The 20750-nt window shown below is 36.8% G+C and overlaps 1 protein-coding gene and 1 pseudogene across 3 annotated transcripts in view; both read left to right on the top strand.

The window, feature by feature from the left end:
* GRID2 (glutamate ionotropic receptor delta type subunit 2) overlaps nucleotides 1-20750 on the top strand; it is a 1666133-nt gene that overhangs the window by 1035229 nt on the left and 610154 nt on the right. For all 3 annotated transcript variants that reach the window (XM_069593668.1, XM_069593665.1, XM_069593666.1), the window contains 2 exons: nucleotides 4057-4230; nucleotides 14442-14603. In XM_069593668.1, the coding sequence (XP_069449769.1) occupies nucleotides 4057-4230; nucleotides 14442-14603 (336 nt within the window). The remainder of the gene's footprint in view (nucleotides 1-4056; nucleotides 4231-14441; nucleotides 14604-20750) is intronic.
* LOC138442827 (DNA replication licensing factor MCM4 pseudogene) lies at nucleotides 19012-20699 on the top strand (annotated as a pseudogene).

Here is a 20750-nt window from a genome sequence, read left to right as displayed (position 1 = left end):
AGCTCTTTTTTACCCCCAGCCCTCCTTACTAGTCCTTGAGCAGAGATGTAATTTTAGGCAGAGCAGGTCAATACCACTTAGTGTTTCAATACCACTTAATGTATACACACACACACACACACACACACACACACACACACAGTTTAGAGCAGCAAGAAGCATAATGCTATATGTAGTCTTCTATTCCCTGATGATACTAAACCTGACCCTTGGTGTCCTGACTTATTTAAATACTAGTTTTTTAGTTTAAGCCATTATTCTCTGCTAATCACTGCTTAGTTCTGCAGTGAAGAAGTTGTGGTTATGGTTGAGATTTGAATATGTGTAATGAATATTTTTCATTTTTCTAGTTTGGTGATTAATTGAACTGCTCTCTACTAATCTGTCAAGCAGAAAGTTGACATTCTGTTCCTCTTTCCACACTTGTAGTCTGCAGTTGGTTTTGTTCCATGTTTCATGGTATATGTATAATAATTTCACATTACTGTTAAACTTTATGGAAGCATCAAAGGATCTTTTTTGTTAAGAGAGCATAAACATACCAGCAACACAACAATAAATATAATCTTTTCAAATTATACTACATAGCACACTGCTTAATATCGTTACTAAAATCTGCTTTATTTATAATAGATAAAGTTATTAAAACACCCCAGTGTCTCTACTTAAAATTTCAGGGATCTGTCTTTCAAAGATGGTTTGCTGAAATCTTGCCATTCATTCAATTTTTTATTTGACAATACATTTAATGAATACCTACTCTAAGCCAAGAACTTCATTAGATATTAAGAGATAAAAGAATAGGAAAGGAGGAAGGGATCCTATTCTGAAAAAGTTTATGTAATATAGATTGGCATCCAATCTAATAGACTTTGAGTCTTTCCTTCCCTGGAATTCTATTAACTTAAGCTTAAAGCTGATATCCTACAAGGGTTCAGGAGTGATCCAATTCTCCTAAAAGATTTGTTCTGGAAATTGGCTGCTTCTGGTGGAGTTATAGCCGTACCAGATATTTTAGCTTTCCCCTCCCTTGGCTTTGACTCCATTCAGAGTTCACTCTATGTTAAACTATCACAGTAAGTGAATAAGAATCTTTTTCTTGGGTATATTGATTTGACTCTTGATAATTTTTGATTATCCATGTAAATAATTTTTGGAGAAAAAGAAAGCTGAATGCTTTGCTCTTAAGAACACTTGAGAAAAATTAAGTACACTGAAACATATTTGTTTTTCATTGCAATATTAATTATTTCATAAATATGCTCACTAAAATAAATAATACAAAAAAGACAAATAATTTTTAATGTACTTTCTTTAAATTCCTTCAAACTCAGGAAATGTCTGTATAACTTAGTAGCATATTTAGGTAGTACAGGGGACTCAGTTGAGTGTGTGGTAAACTAGTTCTTCATATGATTATTTTTTAAATCAATTATTTTAACATTTTTTAAAGTCTGCACATTTGAACAGCATAGATTCCAATAGATTATGCCGCAGCTTCATATTTTAATAAAGCAGTTTACCGAACAATTTATTTTTGTTTTAAAAATATTTCTTAATAGATTAAATATTCACTTGGCTTCCACTGTTTACGTAACGTTTTATTTACCAGTTTTGAAATGCATCTTCTGGAATGCAGTTCTTTAAATGTAAAATAGCTACCTAATCAAGTTTTCATATCACTATCAAACTATTTTTGAGATCAGGTGTCAAACTAAAACTGCAAGTGAATTTTTTGAGACAGACTGTCTGTTAGCTTCATTCAGAATGGCAGATTCTTTCCTACCAGAAAATTACTTTCTTTTCCCTTCCTCAAATAATAATAGGCAAAATATATTCAATTCAAATTGACATTTTCTCAGATATAGTTTAGTCATTTAGACATCTGAGGACTTCAGCTTTTAGAACTTGTAAAAGGTAACCATCCTTTTGTGTGGATTTAAAACTAGTCCTCTCAAAGACTTGGGCTTCTGATAGATGACTTTACCATTCCTTATAGAATCATTAAGCTATTAAATTCTAGAATAATATATCTTTATTGTTTTAATTCCTATCACTCATGAATATTAATCTAAATAATTCCTGTAAGGAAAATGGATTCCTTACATGATCACTTCAGATACTGTCTTTGGATGACATTTATAAAACCTCATTATGAGTAAAGGGTATGTTGATGAAGAACTTGGAATCTCCCTACTTCTTTATTTGTAAATGAGAATTAACAACATCTGAATCAGAATGTAGTTTTTAGCAGAAAATGAAATAATGTGTTAAGCACTTAGTATTTTTCCCAAAATATAGTAGGATCTTAATAAATGTAAGTTTTTGTTCTAATATGCTGATTTGTAGTTCAGCACTGGTGGAGAACGTAGAAATAGTGGTATTTGACAAAATATTGATAAATCTTATATTGCTAAAGAAAAAAGACCACATATATAACACAGTTTAGTCAATATTATGAGAGAGTGGTAGAATTTTTCACTGCTCTTTAAAAATCAAGATGCCTATCTACATAATATTAAAAATTTTTAAACATGTAATAACATTGAATGACAATAAAAATTTATTTTAAACATTTCCTGTTTAAAGTTGAGACCTAAAATGAAGTTGATAGACACTGTAGACACTGTTTAATTTTACTTCATGAGTAGATGGCAGAGAATTAAAAACTGACCTGCTTTTGCCAGACAGAAATTTTGGTATCAGTGAATGATATACACTAAAGGAAAAAAATGGCATTTTAAACTGAGAAAAATCATCTTTATGGTACATTAATTGACTGGAAATCCAGTATATTTATACTAGATATGGCTGATAGTAGGTGTTATTTTATTTTCAGAAAAATCTTTATTTCATAAAGATCATAAATAAAGGATGGATTTTAAAGCTAATATGTTCTATGACAAAGAAAATTTACACTTGTAAATCATCTTTTTCTCTTTCATTATTCTGTAATAATTCTTTGAAACAAACCTGAGAAATACTCACTTCATCCAATGTGTATCCTATGTCAAATATTTTATTTCTGTTGCTGTAAGAATCTATTGAAAACAATAATATGTTAATTACAAAGACTTCATCGGTTTAAAAGATTTCAGATGGATATAATGAATTACAAACTACCTTTGTAAAGGCTAAGTAAACTACTAAGTAAGGCTGCATTAAAACTAAAATTTATTTGATCACATCTATTCTAATTCCAATTAGAACAGATATGTTAAAAATATTATTTTATTTTTTTTATTTTCACATCCATAGTTGAGTCAAATCTTAAAGTTTAAGTCTAGAGTTGGATGGTGACTGGGAAAAGGAAGAAGAAAATGATTTTCTTTGCGTTCTCAAAGGCTTATATGCAAACTAGTAGTAATTTGGATAAACATCACTGGAGTTTATTTTGTATTAATCAACAGACTTTTTCTTCTTTATGTTAAGAACACAATTATATACTAATATATCAGTTCAGCAGTTAATGAGCATTTTATCTATTCCTTATCAAAACAAGTCCATGAGTTAACACCAATAGTTCTAAGAAATAATTGGGAAAAGTCTTAAAAAATGATGCCTCCTCTTTCTCTCGCTGCTGTCTTATTTAAGAACCCCCTTTTCATTGCTTATATATATACAAAACTCTTACAACTATCTTCCTAGGTCGTCAAAGTACCTTGAAATCCATTAATGAATAATTAAGTGTAATAGCAGCTTACTTTGTGACCTTTTCCAATGTTTAGATAACACATAGTTTTCTGACGTATTCAACATATTATAAACTTATTATGAAGAAAAAGTATTCAAGTCCATCACTTCATTTGAAATTATTTAGGCATTCATTAATTATATACATAAATGCATATAATTTAAAGCACAGACAGCAACTAAAAATGAGTTGATTATTTTAATGAACGTGTAGTGTTGTTTTCACTTGGATGTGGGCTAAGCATTAAGCAAATGTTTTACAGTAACAGAATCTCTTAGCATTTCCTGATAACAACTCATTAATAGTTTTGTGTTCTGTTATGTACTATAACATTTCTAATTCTTCCATTTCTTATCTTATAGGAAATAAATGATGTGGATGTACAGGAACTTGTAAGAAGGTCAATTGGAAGGTTAACCATCATTCGACAGACATTTCCAGTCCCCCAGAATATAAGTCAGCGATGTTTCCGTGGCAACCATCGAATATCTTCAACATTGTGTGATCCAAAGGATCCATTTGCTCAGAATATGGAGGTATATTCTAAGCACCCAGATATTTCTTTAAGGATTGTTTTTTTTTTTGGTCAGTTGTAGAGAGAGATTTTCTGGTGGCATTGCATTCAGAATTCTACATGTTTCCATTTTTGGTCCAGCAATTTCATAAGTCTACTTGGGAAGAGTGCTAAGAATCTTTCTTTGATTGTTCTAAATTTCATTGTAGCAAAATATCTATTTGATAAAAATATAATCAGTGAAGGTTATTCTCTTTTCAGCAAGTAGTTCAATAGCATTTCTCATGGTAGAATTCATGATTGATACTCCTTAATGCCAAACTCCAAATTATTAAGCTAATAAATTTGTTTGCCTTTTTTGGCATAACAAGGATATAGAAGCTTATTCCTTTTTAAAGATTAATTTCTGGTTGGAAAGACTTCATCAGAAAAATATTTAGAAATCTGAAAATGCAGAAGTGTTATATAAAATTATATCCAACTCAGATGGGAGATAGCTAAAACCTTTGCTATTCAGAATACAACAAAAAATTTGAAAGTAAATGAATACAATCTCTGAGCAGCAAAATGAATAAAATAAAATAACATAAATTCCCTGTAGCTTACACATAAGAATGCCCTTTTAATACTCATCTGGATCCTATTACTTTTTCTTAAGGAAACTCCTATCAGAATTTTTTGTGTTATTTCACTTTGCACTGGCCATCTCAATATGTCAGTTTGAAGGAGGTTTGACAAAGACAGGCACATCAACAAGAATAGGGCATAGGAAGACCTGTAACGACACAAGAAACATAAACAGAGAAATCAAAGAGATATGCTACTTCAAATACCCTACCAGAGCAGCACCTTTTCTGTAAAACAACTCATTATAATACAGTTCCAAGTGTATCACTATAGTATATAGCTAGTTTATTCAGTTCAGTTCAGTTCAGTCACACAGTCGTGTCCGACTCTTTGCGACCCGATGAATCACAGCACGCCAGGCCTCTCTGTCCGTCACCAACTCCCAGAGTTTACTCAGACTCATGTCCATTGAGTCAGTGATGCCATCCAGCCATCTCATCCTCTGTTGTCCCCTTCTCCTCCTGCCCCCAATCCCTCCCAGCATCAGAGTCTTTTCCAGTGAGTCAACTTTTTGCATGAGGTGGCCAAAGTACTGGAGTTTCAGCTTTAGCATTATTCCTTCCAAAGAAATCCCAGGGCTGATCTCCTTTAGAATGGACTAGTTGGATCTCCTTGCAGTCCAAGGGACTCTCAAGAGTCTTCTCCAACACCACAGTTCAAAAACATCAATTCTTCAGCGCTCTGCCTTCTTCACAGTCCAACTCTCGCATCCATACATGACCACTGGAAAAACCATACCCTTGACTAGATGGACCTTTGTTGGCAAAGTAATGTCTCTGCTTTTGAATATGCTGTCTAGGTTGGTCATAACTTTTCTTCCAAGGAGTAAGCGTCTTTTAGTTTCATGGCTGCAGTCACATCTGCAGTGGTTTTGGAGCCCCCAAAAATAAAGTCTGACACTGTTTCCACTGTTTCCCCATCTATTTCCCATGAAGTGATGGGACCAGATGCCATGATTTTCATTTTCTGAATGTTGAGCTTTAAGCCAACTTTTTCACCCTGCTCTTTCACTTTCATCAAGAGGCTTTTCAGTTCCTCTTCACTTTCTGCCATAAGAGTGGTGCCATCTGCATATCTAAGGTTATTGATATTTCTTCCGGCCATCTTGATTCCAAGCTTGTATTTCTTCCAGTCCAGCGTTTCTCATGATGTACTCTACATAGAAGTTAAATAAGCAGACTGACAATGTACAGCCTTGATGTACTCCTTTTCCTATTTGGAACTAGTCTGTTGTTCCATGTCCAGTTCTAACTGTTGCTTCCTGACCTGCATACAGATTTCTCAAGAGGCAGGTTAGGTGGTCTGGTATTCCCATCTCTTTCAGAATTTTCCACAGTTAATTGTAATCCACACAGTCAAAGGCTTTGGCATAGTCAATAAAGCAGAAATAGATGTTTTTCTGGAACTCTCTTGCCTTTTCCATGATCCAGCGGATGTTGGCAATTTGATCTCTGGTTCCTCTGCCTATTCTAAAACCAGCTTGAACATCAGGAAGTTCACGGTTCATGTATTGCTGAAGCCTGGCTTGGAGAATTTTGAGCATTACTTTCCTAGCGTGTGAGATGAGTGCAATTGTGCGGTAGTTTGAGCATTCTTTGGCATTGCCTTTCTTTGGGATTAGAATGAAAACTGAGCTTTTGCAGTCCTGTGGCCACTGCTGGAGTTTTCCAAATTTGCTGGCATATTTAGTACAGCACTTTCACAGCATCATCTTTCAGGATTTGAAATAGCTCAACTGGAATTCCATTACCTCCACTAGCTTTGTTCATAGTGATGTTTTCTAAGGCCCACTTGCCTTCACATTCCAGGATGTCTGGCTCTAAGTGAGTGATCACACCATCGTGATTATCTGGGTCGTGAGGATATTTTTTGTACAGTTCTTCTGTGTATTCTTGCCACCTCTTCTTAGCTAGTTTATTAGTTAATATTTAAACAGTAACCCTGAGATACCAAGAAAGATTAAAGTCACGGTCAATTTCATAAGTAGGAAAAAACATAAGATCTATTTTAGAAACCTATTCCTTCAAATGTTCAATAGAAATAATATTTTAGTACTTAGAGATGTTCAGTTTGAAGAGGCTGGAAAAATAATTCCAGGAGAACTAGTTCATTCATAATAATACTAGATAAACAAGGTGACTTGGCTAAACCACTTCCTTATTTGAAAGATAATAGTTTCCCTATTTTTAGTCAGCTTTGAATATTTTAGATAAATGGCCATTTATCTAACCATTTCTTCATACTTATTACCATTGTAATGCTGCTGCTGCTGCTGCTGCTAAGTCGCTTCAGTCATGTCCGACTCTGTGTGACCCCATAGACAACAGCCCACCAGGCTACTCTGTCCATGGGATTTTCTAGGCAAGAATACTGGAGTGGTTTGCCATTTCCTTCTCCACCATTGTAATGAGCAGTGTGTATTTACCCAACAGCTGGTTCCGGAATCATTGCCCACAAAACTTTGCTAGTAGATTTTTAAGCTCCTTTAGAATAAGTTCCCTCTAGGCATCATAAAATCACATTAAATATTTGTCTTTCTTTCTTTTTCCCATCATACCTACCATGGTGCTTTGCACCTTTGTAAAAATTTAGATTTGAAAGTAATTGGTAAGAAAATAGAAGTCAAGTGAGCCACTCAATCCTAAACAAAGTTTGAGTTTTCTACTAATGACCCATCTTTTGATATTAATTGGTTCTGAGTATAATTGATGTGGAAATGATAGAGTTTTAAATAGAAATGTGAAAGAACTTTGATTTAGAAAATCATGAGATATTAAAGGCTGTTTCTGTTGAAAGAGGTAGTAGGAAATGTACAGATTGGGAAAGCAGCAAGATACTGCACAATATTTCAAAGCATATTCGCCTAACAGCACAATCCTTCTGATTCAGTTGAGTTCCTTGAAACCAGGGAACAAATATTTTATTTATCTCTGTATTCCCAGACATATCTAATGAATTAAGGATGTACTGGAAGTAGCGCTCCTCCTGCCCCGTACCTTCTTCATACACCCCTCAAAGCTACAGATCGAAGAAAGTGGGAAGATTACTTTTCTTTGTGCATCTATTGTGTATTAACATCCCTATTATATGTAATAGAATTTGACTAAATGTTTAATATGTAAAAGGAAAACTGACAGAAACTTTTATATGTGAAGATTTATATAATGAAGTGCCTAAATGCTGGGCTCTTGAATTTAAAATGTTCCACTAAAAGTGGAGCATTTGATAAAAATCTGGCCTTGGTGTATGTTTTATCTCACTGAAGTTAAAGAAAATAACAAGAAAAGAACTTTAAAAATTGAGAGTAAGGGGTTCCCTGGGAGAAACAACCCTCTCTCAACTTGGAGTCCACTGTGCAGATAAAAAAGGATCACAGGTAGACATATATCATATCAGCAGGATCCAACTTAAAGACAAACTCAGAGAAAAAGGTATGAAAATATGATTCTTATGACCTCTGAAAACAGAAACCTAGCAGTCACAATAATCTGTACAACAGAGGAGAAGAGGGCACATCTAGAGAAGAGGGTGAGCCTCTAGAGATCTCTGGCCTGTTACGTGTTTTAGTGTACACAGAAAGGAGAGTACGCAGAAAGGAGAGTACGCAGAAAGGAGAGTACGCAGAAAGGAGAGTACGCAGAAAGGAGAGTACACAGAAAGGAGAGTAATATTTTGCTGTTGTTCAGTTGCTCAGTCGTCTAACTCTTTGTGACCCCATGGACTGCAGCACGCCAGGCTTCCTTGTCCTTCACCATTTCCCAGTATTTGATCAAACTCACGTCCATTGAATCGGTGATGCCATCCAACCATCTCATCCTCTTTCATCCTCTCCTCCTGCGTTCAATCTTTCCCAGCATCAGGGTCTTTGGCAATGAGTCGGTTCTATGCATCAGATGACCAAGGTATTGAAGCTTCAGCTTCAGCAACTGTCCTTCTACTGGGTAAGCCTAAGTAATACTTAGAAAGAACAAGAGCCAAGTTTCCTCAATCTTTAAATTAGTGCCAGAAAGACTAAAATTCAGAATTAGCTGAAGTTGCAAACTAAATGTCAAAGATACCTTTCAGCTAGAAACAGTTTTTAGCAATATATGAAACAAAAGGAAGTAAGCCATTTACTGCTTGATGAAATTAATGTTGTCTTCCTAGGTGGCATGGTGGTAAAGAATCCCTCTACCAATGCAGAGATGCAAGAGATGTGAGTTCGATCCATGGGTCAGGAAAATCCCTTGAAGTAGGAAATGGCAACTTATTCCAGAATACTTGCCTGGGAAAGCCCGTGGACAGAGGAGCCTGGTGGGCTACAGTCCATGGGGTCATGAAGAGCCAGACACAACTGAGCACACGCACAAAACGAATGTTAGTTTGGCTGCTAATGGAGAGAAAATAGAAACACTCAAATCCTTTTGCTTCTGTTTCTCCACCTTAAAATTGGAAAGATTAGGGTAAAAGTCATTTAAAGATAAGTAAATCATTAGATTAGAAGGAGCAGGTTAGAGGTGGTTAGAGTATGCCTTACTGTTCTAAAATGAGGCCTGAAAAATAATTTCTCAGAGCAGTTAATAAAGCTGTAGATCTGATCACAATGTTGTAATTTAGAAATATTAAAGAAATATTTAGGAAGAGAACCCAAGTACAAGACATTGGCATATTGTCCCAGTTTTCAAAAGGGAGGTAGAAAGATTCTGATAACAAGTGTTTAACACAGTAAAATTAATATTCAGATACATTGCTGTTGTTCAGTTGCTCAGTCCTGTCCGATTCTTTGTGACCCCATGCAGTGCAGCATGTCAGGCTTCCCAGTCCTTCACCATCTCCCAGAAGAATATACTATTAAATACATGGCTTGAGGAACTTTAAACAAGATAATAGGACTTCCTTAAGAACAGGCATCACCAAAGCCTACTTAATATTTTTTTTTTTTTAGATTTAGATGATGTGGTAAATCTTTCTATTCTTTGTTGATTTTAATGTAGCATTGAAAAATTTTCCTTTAGGAAAACATTAAAAAGTCTATATAAATTGATGCCATTCAAACATTTTCACCAACGACTACGAAGAACAAAAGATAGTAGACATTTTGGCTTCAGATTTTTTTTAAAAGTTCACAACATACTCTTATTATTGTCTTTAAAAGTTATACCATATATGAGTTTCTTTAAATTAAAAGTAATATATCTTGAATCAAGATTGCTGGGAGAAATATCAGTAACGTCAGATATGCAAATGACACCACCCTTATGGCAGAAAGGAACTAAAGAGCGTCTTGATGAAGGTGAAGGAGGAGAGTGAAAAGGCTGGCTTAAAACTCAGCATTCAGAAAACTAAGATCATAGCATCCGCTTCTATCACTTCATGGAAAATAGATGGAGAAACAATGGAAACAGTGTTAGACTTTATTTTCTTGGGCTCCAAAATTACAGCAGATGGTAACTGCAGCCATGAAATTAAAAGATGCTTGCTCCTTGGAAGAAAAGCTATGACAAAGCTAGACAGCATATTAAAAAACAGAGACATTACTTTGCCAGCAAAAGTCTCTATAGTCATAGCTATGGTTTTTCCAGTAGTCATGTATGGATGTGAGAGTTGGACTGTGAAGAAAGCTGAGTGCCAAAGAATTGATGCTTTTGAACTGTGAGTGCTGGAGAAGACTCTAGAGAGTCCCTTGGACTGCAAGGAGATCAAACCAGTCAATCTGAAAGGAAATCAATCCTAAATTGGAAGGACTGATGCTAAAGCTGAAGCTCCAATATTTTGGCCATCTGATGCAAAGATCTGACTCATTAGAAAAGACCCTGATACTGGAAAAGATTGAAGGAAGGAGAAGAAGAGGATGACAGAGGATGAGATGGTTGGATGGCATCACCGACTCAATGGACGTGAGTTTGAGCAAGCTCCAGGAGATGGTGAAGGACAGGGAAGCGTGACATGCTGCAGTCTGTGGGGTCACAGAGTCAGACACAACTGAGTGATTGAACAACAACATCTCAAAAAGTAATCAGCTAAACTACTTTGTTTTGTCTCCAAATCTTCAGGCAAAATTGATAAGCCTAGAACATGGCCCAGATGTATTATGTAGCTTTGAGTACCTTTAATATTTACAGCTTTTCACCAGAGTTTCTCTTACCCTCAGTTTGGGAAGTATGGAACTAGTGGAATAGTAAAACCACACTGATAGATATTCTGCTCTTGAAGTGCAAGGAATTCTCTATGGTTATCTGAAGAGTCTGTCTTTGGACCTAGGGCTTCCCTTGTGGCTCAGTTGGTAAAGAATCCACCTGCAATGCAGAAGACCTGGCTTTGATCCCTGGGTTGGGAAGATCCCCTGGAGAAGGGAAATGTTACCCAGTCCAATATTCTGTCCTGGAGAATTCTATGGACTGTATAGTCGTAGGGGGTCCCAAACAGTCGGAGATGACTGATCAACTTTGACTTCACTCAGACCTAGTATTTTCAAGATTTTTAAACTACACAAATTAAAATGAATAAAATACGTCTATCAGATTTGTAAATGACATAAAACTAGAAGAGAAAGCTTATATTTTCTTACATCATCAATATTCAGATTGTTAAGTCACTGAATAATATGCCTAAAACTTAAAATATGATAGATATAAAATGTAGATTCAAAGTCAGTTGCATGATGTCTAGATGGATGAGACATGGTTTGACAGTTTAAGGCTGTTAAAATGAAGGCAAACTTGTTTTGAACATAGCAGAAGTAATATTTGCTCCAAACCATTCTAATGTTATCTCAGTCTCTGTGTCAGAAGCATTTTGTTAAGATCAAGAGAGATAACATTTTATCCAAATCTCTCCTAGTCAGTTCACATCTGCAAATAAAGTTAGTTCTGAGTATTAAACTTTCAACAGAAACACTGAAAAATAAGAGAAAGACAGAGGAAGAATGCTGAGATGAGGAGCTGCCTAGAAATTATACCAAGTAATCAACTACTAAAGGAAGGAGAATGTTTCAGAGCAAATCAAAGAAGGTGTGAGATATCGGAAAGTTGGCATGTAGAGGAGGTTGGTGTTGATGGTTCAGTAAAGTCAGAAAACAAATGTTGTTAGAGCAGATAGAGAGACACGATTGGTCAAATGGTGGGATGCAGACATTTAAGATGTTAGAGGAGTTGTTCATTTGTGTCTAATAAATAGTCACTTGTGCTTGTCATGGCCAGAGTAGAAGCAAAGGTCATCTGAATAAAAAGTGACCAAGAGGTCAGTAGGTAATGGCAGAGAGGGGCTGTAATGTGCACCATGGTAAAGAGCACAGACCTCAAAAGAGAATAGGAATTTGCTAAGAAAGAAGTAAAAGAAGGGATAATGGAAAGCTCAGAGAATGTCATCACCCCCTTTTGATTCTGTAGTTCGGGATGTGAGCAAACAAAGAGAGGCAGTCATTTGTCAAAAACACTTGTCACATATTGACTACAAATCACTGACCTTTTAGTCCAGCATGGATGCTAAAGTGCATGCCTCTAGATATGCAAAGGAGACTATGCCATAAGAAGTGTCACCAGTTATCAGATCGCTCACATCTTGACTTCTGTTAAACCTAACTGATGTTGAACTAGACTTTCTTTTCTTTGACTTTCTTTCTTTGACAACTATTTATGAAAAACCAACTATGTGCTAGACTCTGGGCTAAGTCAAGAGGAAATAAAAAATAAGGGAAACAAAAAGTGCAAAAGGCAAAAATATTGCAATATGGGCCCCTATCCAGAAGGAACTTATATTCTATGTGAAAAGCAATTTAAAAGAAATTTTAGCATTCTGATATGCTTCAATAGAGATATGCACTGAGTGTTCCGATAGATAAAACAAGAACTGCCCACCTAGCCTGGCAGTGGGGAGAATCCTGAGAAGTTGTCAGGGTAGGATTCACCCAGCCTGGGACCCATGAATTGAGTACGAGAGGATGTTAACTAGTTAGAGACAGATAAAGAGACATCAGAGGATGTTCCCACAACTCTCTCATCTACACACTTGAAGCAGTCAGCCAGAGGGTGAAACAAGATAAAGCTGGATTGCTTAGAGCAAGAGAGTTTGAGGCAGTGGAGTCATGGGATGTTAGAAAAGGTCAAATTATTGTAGATTATTGAGAAATATCAGAAGATTTGCCCCAGACTTTTGGATACAACTCATTCATCCTTCACGTTTCTTCTAGATTTACCTTTTGGGTATTCAGTCTGATTCAGATGAAGTTCATTTTATCAGCTACTTTTAACTTCAAGCATTACTCTTCATTCATTGCCAGTTACAGGCATTTCTCTAGGAATTATCTGGTGGGGTGGGGGCGAAGATGAGAATGGCCTATCCAAATATTTCCTTATAAAGAACAAACTGATATTTCATGTGGTGCATAAGAATGTTGAAAGTCTCTTTAAAGGAAAATCTACAAAAACAAGTGGTTAAAGATTTACCTAGTTAGAAAATTCAAAGGCACCGTCCGTTAGGAAGTGCTTATTAACAGTTGTTCAAATTCTCATCATCCTAATAGTTAAAGTTTAGTAGCATGCTGTGATGTGGGCAGAAAATTTCATAAGATTCCTTCATGATTAATTATAAGCAAAGGGTAATCAAAGTATTGTCCCCTTTATTTTCAAGAAAAAATGTGATAACAAGACTCCTAAATATCTGAGAAGATTTACATGCTTAAAATGGATTTATTTTTTATAGCTATGTTGAGTTCTCATTTTTTATTTTATATTGATTTTTTTTTCTTCAGAAAGGGAATGATATAACATTAAACCACTGTTGTTGACCTTGGATATCTCATGGTATCTATATTTTTAAAATGTTATTTCTAAATTATTTAAAAAATAGACAACATTGGTAATTAACAGTGAGGACAGTGATTCTGGCAAACTCTAAGAGTGCAATACAGTGTATCAAATATTTGTATAATTTATTTTAAAATCTATGTAGAGGGAAGTTAATATGATTACCTTAGAAGAAGAAATCATTAATGTAAACACACATTCACAAACAGCAGTTTATGGTATTTGTCTTGTTAATTGCAATGCACCTGTATATAATTTTGTATAGACCCTTGATCATTGTAATGTTTATGAATGGTGCTGTTTCCTCTCACTTTTTCATTACTGAATCTCCATAGGCACAAACATATAGGCAAATGGTGACATGTGGCACCTATGACACTCATCTTCCATGTAAAATCAAGTTGATATTTCTCCATCTGAAAAACCAGAATGCAAAAATTTGACATCTTCAGAAAATGTATTATTCATTTTCCCTTCCAATCTTAAACCCTTAGATCCTTACTTCCTCAGAAAGAAATAAGGACCAGTGATTTTCTAAGGTCTGACACTAACAGCCTTGCCTCTGTCGAAACTCCTCTTTTTTATCATCTCTCTCACACCTAAATAAGCTGAAAAAGCAGTTGAGGCATACAATCAGACAAGACTTCATTCTCAATAGCAAAATTGTCCAGGAAATGAAAAAAAAGAAACCTTCTGCTTAACAAATAACCCAGTAAACCAGCTATCTATGACATTTACAGAAGCAACTGAGCTGATACTTTTCTCCTTATTCTTGATGGTTGGCATCAGTGATTCTAATGATTACTGTCTAATGTCTTTTCAGATTTCAAACCTTTACATATATGACACGGTGCTTCTGCTTGCTAACGCTTTTCATAAGAAGCTAGAGGACCGGAAGTGGCACAGCATGGCTAGTCTGTCATGTATCAGAAAGAACTCCAAGCCCTGGCAGGGAGGGCGCTCCATGCTGGAGACCATCAAGAAGGTAACTTCTAACTAGCATTTCTGTTTTCAAAATTCATCCGTTAGTTTGTTGTCGTTGCTGTTAATTGTATTTTTTTACTGAAGTATAGTCGACTTTACAATGTTGTGCCAATCTCTGGTATACAGCAAAATGACACAGTTATACAGATATACACATTTCTTTCTTTAATAATCTTTTCCATTATGGTTTATCCCAGGATACTGAATATAGTTTCCTATGCCATACAGTTGTCTATCCATCCTATATATAATAGTTTACATCTGCTAATCCCAGATTCCCAATCCATCCCTCTCCCACATCTCTTCCCCCTTGGCAACCGTGTGTCTAGCATTTCAGACTTCCTAGTTTTTATGCAAAGAGAAACAATAAGTCATTGATAAGATATATTTTAGGACTTTTTTCTTCACTAATATTGCTGCCTATTCAGAGCACAAAATAGTGTAATGGATAAATTAAATGTTAAAAAAAAAATCAAGGGCTTCCCCAGTGGGTCACTGGTTAAGAATCTGCCTTGCAATGTAGGGGACACAGGTTCGCTCCGTAGTTCAGGAGGATCCCACATGCCATGCGGCAGTTAAACCTGCGTGCCACAACTACTTTACCTGTGCTTTAGGGTGCTCGAGCCACAACTACTGAGCACACCTCAACTAGAGAGTAACCCCTGCTCTCCGTAACTGTAGAAAAAAAACCCACACAGCAACAAAAACCCAGCACAGCCAAAAATAAATAAAATTGAAATAAATATTTTAAAATTTAAAGGTCAGAAAATCACGTCTATGTGATTTATTTATTCATAAGGAAATTTTCCACAGATTAAAAAATTAATCATTGAAATATTTTATTTCACCTTCATTGTATCGTTAGTGTCAGAGATGCTCAAATTATTCAGTATCTGTCACAAAGTACAGAAAGTCATTTTTTTTCTCTAACCATCATCCCCTGAAAAAAATAAACACTAGGTCTAGGTGTTTTTCAGTTAGATGATACATGGGAAAACATTGGATGTGATCTTTAATTTGCCTTGCAATAATAATATGTCATAAACCGTCAATATTTTGGTGCATTTGTGAGCTATTTGGGGGTACTTGATGGCATTCTTCTTTACTGTCAGTGTGGTGTTTAGCCTGCCTGTGACCTGCTTTAGCTCAGCTACCCGCTCCGTTCCCAGGAGGCAGTTTATGTTGCTTAGCTCCTCTCACAGTTATAAGCATCCAGCAGTTTATTAGCCTCTTTGTCATGTCATCCTTGCTGGCATTTTCCATTTGTCTCACACAGCTTCTCGGATTTAAAATGAAATGATTAATAAAACAAACAAATTTCCCCTGTACCCTTTACACAAAGGAGACAGTCATTTGTAAGTTTATATTCTTCATTTTATGCATCCTTTTTCTTACTGCAAGCATTTGCCTTTTTTCCTGAAATAGTAAGAAAAATAGCTAGTCAAATGAAATATGAAGTGTTTAGAGATGCCAGAGAAAATCTAAAAATTAACATTAAAAGGGAACTAAATGTACAAAAACCAGGAAGTGGAGGGAAAAATAGGTTTCTTGTAGAGAAAAGCCTGTATTTTCTGCTTGGTGCTGTATCCTCTTTGCAGAAGAATCACTTTAATGAGAATTTAGGCTCTTATCAACTGAAGTGTTTAAGAATTAAATTCATTGAATACATCGGCAGAGGAGGATTTTTTAAGTGAAAAATGAATAAGTCAAATCTAAACTCAAGGTGTTGGTTGCCAAAATCCCCCAGCTCTATTTCTACGGAGAGTTGGCAGGTATGAATCCAAGGGAGGTTGTTGAACATGGTTCCAATCCTGCCAATTTATTAATTCATGGCTTGGCTTGGATGCAAGAACCTGAATATATTCATTCTTCAGAAGCTGTCACACAAAGGCAGAATAATAGTTTGGGAGGTTGCTTAGGAGACACTTATTTAGTGAAAGTGTCCGTAGGAGGGAAGAAGAGACACTATAATATGTAGGTATTTCTTATGGAGCAATTCAATATGTAAAATGTTTCTGTTAGAAAATATATAATCAAAACAATGATTTTATATGATAATTATGAAGTTTTGTTTGGGAGAATATTTGTACATTTTTTCCTGTAAACTTTCAAGCCAGTAGCATTTTTTAAAGGCATATATCTATATTCTATATCTAAAGGCTAAGTTTGAATGATATGTATGGTAACAAAAGTTCTGTTTCCTTATTTTTTTCTCACATTTTGAATTAGCCTTGGAAACAGAGTCATGTTTTTCCAATCATATTACTTTGCCTCACCTGAGTGCTTTGGTTATCCCATTTAGATGTCCAGGCTGATGACACTTCACAAAACAAGATAATTTACTACTTGCACAGGACCTCCTGAAGAAAGCAGAGTGGGCCCATGCAGGCCTAGGCTGGGTGGAGCAGAGTCCTGTGAATGGGCAGGACAGTTGTAGTAGTTAAGGGACAAGCTAAGAATAGTTCCCATTTACTTGGGCTGGAGATTTTACAGGCTTAAATTTTCCAGAGGTTTCAAAGAAGGAGATCCATGATGGGCTTTCTTGCCTAATAAGAAAGGCAGCTTAAAAAGAAATCAGCTGCTAAACATCACAGATGAGGTCAGGCTCTTTATTACAATGGGAATATTCTAGTGAAAAAATTCTTAATTGCATTCAAGTAGCCACTGCATGCCTATAATCTGATCATGTGCTGTACACTTTACAAAGCCTTTGTACTACTGTGAGCAGTGCATTTTCAGTTGCTCAGTCTTGTCCGACTCTTTGCAACCCTTTGGATTGTAGCCCGCCAGGCTCCTCTGTCCGTGGGGTTTTTCAGGCAAGAATACTAGAGCAGGTTACGATTTCCTACTCTAGAGGATCCTCTGGACCCAAGGATCAAAAGACAGATTCTTTATTGCTGAGCCATTGGGGATTTCCAGTGCAAGGAGTACAAAGAATTAAAAGAGTGAATGTCTGCCCCTTAATTAATTTGCATTCTCATTATGTGATTGAGATAAAAAGAGTTAAAAAAAAACAATGCAGTTGACATGAGCACTGTAATATCGAGCAAGAAGGAGGTGGTGGTTTCCAGGGAACTCTGTGTTGCAGCTTTATAATTTATTTTGTTGTTGTTGTTCTGTCACTCAGTCATGTCTGACTCTCTGAGACCCCATGGACTGCAGCACACCTGTCCTCCCTGTCCTCACCGTATCCCAGAGCCTGCTCAAACGCATGTCCGTTGAGTCAGTGATGCCATCACTATCTCATCTATCCCATCTTTTCTCTCAACTATCTCATCTTCTGCATCCCCTTCTCCTGCCTTCAATCTTTCCCAGTATCAGGGTCTTTTCTAATGAATCAGATCTTTGAATCAGGTGGCCAAAGTATTGGAGTTTCAGCTTCAGCGTCAGTCCTTCCAGTGAACACTTGGGACTGATTTCCTTTAGGATGGACTGACTGGATCTCCTTGCAGTCCAAGGGACTCTCAAGAGTCTTCTCCAGCACCACAGTTCAAAAGAATTGATTCTTCAGTGCTCAGCCTTCTTTATGTCCAACTCTCACATCCATACATGACTACTGGAAAAACCATAGCTTTGACTATATGGACCTTTGTCAGCAAAGTAATGTCTTTACTTTTTATTATGCTGTCTAGGTTAGTCATAGCTTTTCTTTCAAGGAGCAGGCCTCTTTTAATTTCATGGCTGTAGTCCCCATCTGCAGCAATTTTGCAAATTGGTAGAGTGGGTGCCTCCATATTTATCTTCTTTTTTCAATAATAATAGATTAATTTTCAACTGATCATTTCTTTCAGAGAATATCAGCACCCCCAAGCCATTGTTATTTATATGGATTTTATAGATTATTTTTGAGAAAGTTATAGTTTTTAAAATAATGAGCCTTTTATTCATAGACATGGTATCCATCTATATAGTCATCTTCTTAACCCTCAGTAAAGATTTATAGTATTCTTCATATGTATTTTCATGGTTTTTATTGCTGAAATTTTACAGGGTTTTGAATATGCTCCCCTGTGTGTATGTTTGTGTATGCACACACTATAACGAATTGGATATGTTTCCATTATATTTTTAAATGAGATACATCGTAGATACAATGAACTGACCTGACTGACTTTTGATACATAACTCTGGATTCTTACTTCTTTCTTTGTAGTTTATTCCCTTATGCTTTTAAATATATATTGATATTATCTTCAGAAAACCCTCAGTACTTAATTCTAATACTTCAAATTTTTTCAAAGCTTTGAAAAAATATTTTCTTGGGACATTTGGGAACGCAATCTACCAGGTACTCTTGGAGTTCTTCAGGCTTTGGAGCAGTAAACTTTCCTTCCTGCAAGTGAGGGAGCAGGCCGTCTCTGTGTCAGAGACAATGATGCCAGGATTCTACCCATCTAACAGAGCTGCAGATGAGGCTGGCCAGGCCTGGAACTGGCTGGCAGAGCCCTGTTGTGCAGGACATAGTATTTTCCAGCTCTCCTCTGATGCACTCTTGAGGGATTCCTCCTGGTTTTGTTCTTGGTTCACCAAACAACATATGTTACTCTCAGCTCTTAGATAGAGGAAACCCCAAGCAGTGGCATTACAGGCACACCCATGAGGCGGAGGCCTGACCTGGGGTCTGCACAAAAGTGTCTGTAGGTGGTTTTGCAGTATGGGCCAACAACAGAAAATAGAATAGCCAGTGAGCAGTTTCTAGAACAAAAACATGTGATTTGAGGAACAGATGTAAGTATGGAAACCTGCAAAACAAATTTTCGAGATTTTATTGACCTGGCTAAAGATGAAAATATTGCCATTGATACTGTTGAACCTCTATACATCCACTTACTTGGGAAAACAATTATTATTAGGGAGCCATTTTAAAATGTAAACTGTGAACACTTAAAATCATTTGACAAAAATCCATACAGACAGCTCACCTGCCTCCCACTATAAGTTATCCTAACTTTTAAAATGGCTGTCAACGAGATCTTTGACAGTTAACCTGACTCAGTCTTAGAACATCAGATTCAAGTAGGTCCATTCAGTGCGTTGAATATGAGAAACTGAATCCAGAAGACATTGGTCAGCTCATCACCATCTGTGTCATGATGACCAGGATGTCCTAGCTGATTCCAGAGGCGTATGGGGCCTCCTTCCAGTGTCCAGTGTGCACCCACACTGTCCTGGTAGAGATGGACCGGGTCAGGCCACTGAGCCTGCAAATGTGCCTGCTGCCCCACCACAGTGTGGTGCAGAGCCACGGCTGCCTCGTGTTCTCTGACAAGCAGATGATCAGACTCCGAGGGTCTCCTGAAAATATGCTTGCAGGGCAGATGCCTCATGGTGACATCCTTTTGCTCACAATGATATTGTTGACAAGGTTCATCTTGGGGACAGAGTGAACATTACAAGCATCTCTCCAGCTGTTCCTATTGAGTCAATCCAGGAGTGAGTCATGTGAAGTCTGCTGACAGAACCCTCATTGGTATCATTCATTATCAGAAAATGGATGCAAAGTGTCTGCATGAAGGAGATAAAGAAGCAGAACAGAAACTTTTTCAGAGAAGCATGTGAAATTGCTTAAAAAACTTTCCAGACAAACAAGCATTTATGAGAGATTTGCTTCAGCCTCAGGTCCAAGCAATTAAGAACAGAAAGATTTCAAAAAGGAAATCACTTCAGCTTTTCCGGGAAATAGGGAAGGGTTTTAGTAACACAGGAAGAGACAGATTTCATGCTGAGATCAACCTCCTGCTGTGTGGCAACCCTGGGGCCAGCAAGTCCCAGCTGCTGCAGTATGGGTACAGCCTGGTCCCCTGGGACCAGTGCACACGTAAGAAGGGTTTCAGTGATGTCAGCCTGACAGTATATATAGTGAAAGACCCTGAGAGGGGACGGCTGGTACTGCAGACTGGTGCCCTTTTCCTGAGTGACAGTGGCATATACTGTATTGATACTTAAGACGATGAATCAAAGAACAAGACCAGTACTGCTCAAAGTCAGGGAACAGCTGACTCTCCTCACCTATAAGCTTGGGGTTACTTGCCAGCCCAAGGCAGGAGCATGTATCCTGGAAGTAGCAAATTCTACTGAGTCTCAGTGTGTATGTTAGTTGTTCAAGTCGTGTCCAACAGAGAAGCTGGCCAGACTTCTCTGTCCGTGG

The sequence above is a fragment of the Ovis canadensis genome, chromosome 6 (assembly GCF_042477335.2).
Source record: "Ovis canadensis isolate MfBH-ARS-UI-01 breed Bighorn chromosome 6, ARS-UI_OviCan_v2, whole genome shotgun sequence".
In the NCBI taxonomy this organism is placed as follows: Eukaryota; Metazoa; Chordata; class Mammalia; order Artiodactyla; family Bovidae; genus Ovis; species Ovis canadensis.
The sequence above is the reverse complement of the archived record's forward strand: the minus strand, read 5'-3'. Positions and strand labels throughout refer to the sequence as shown.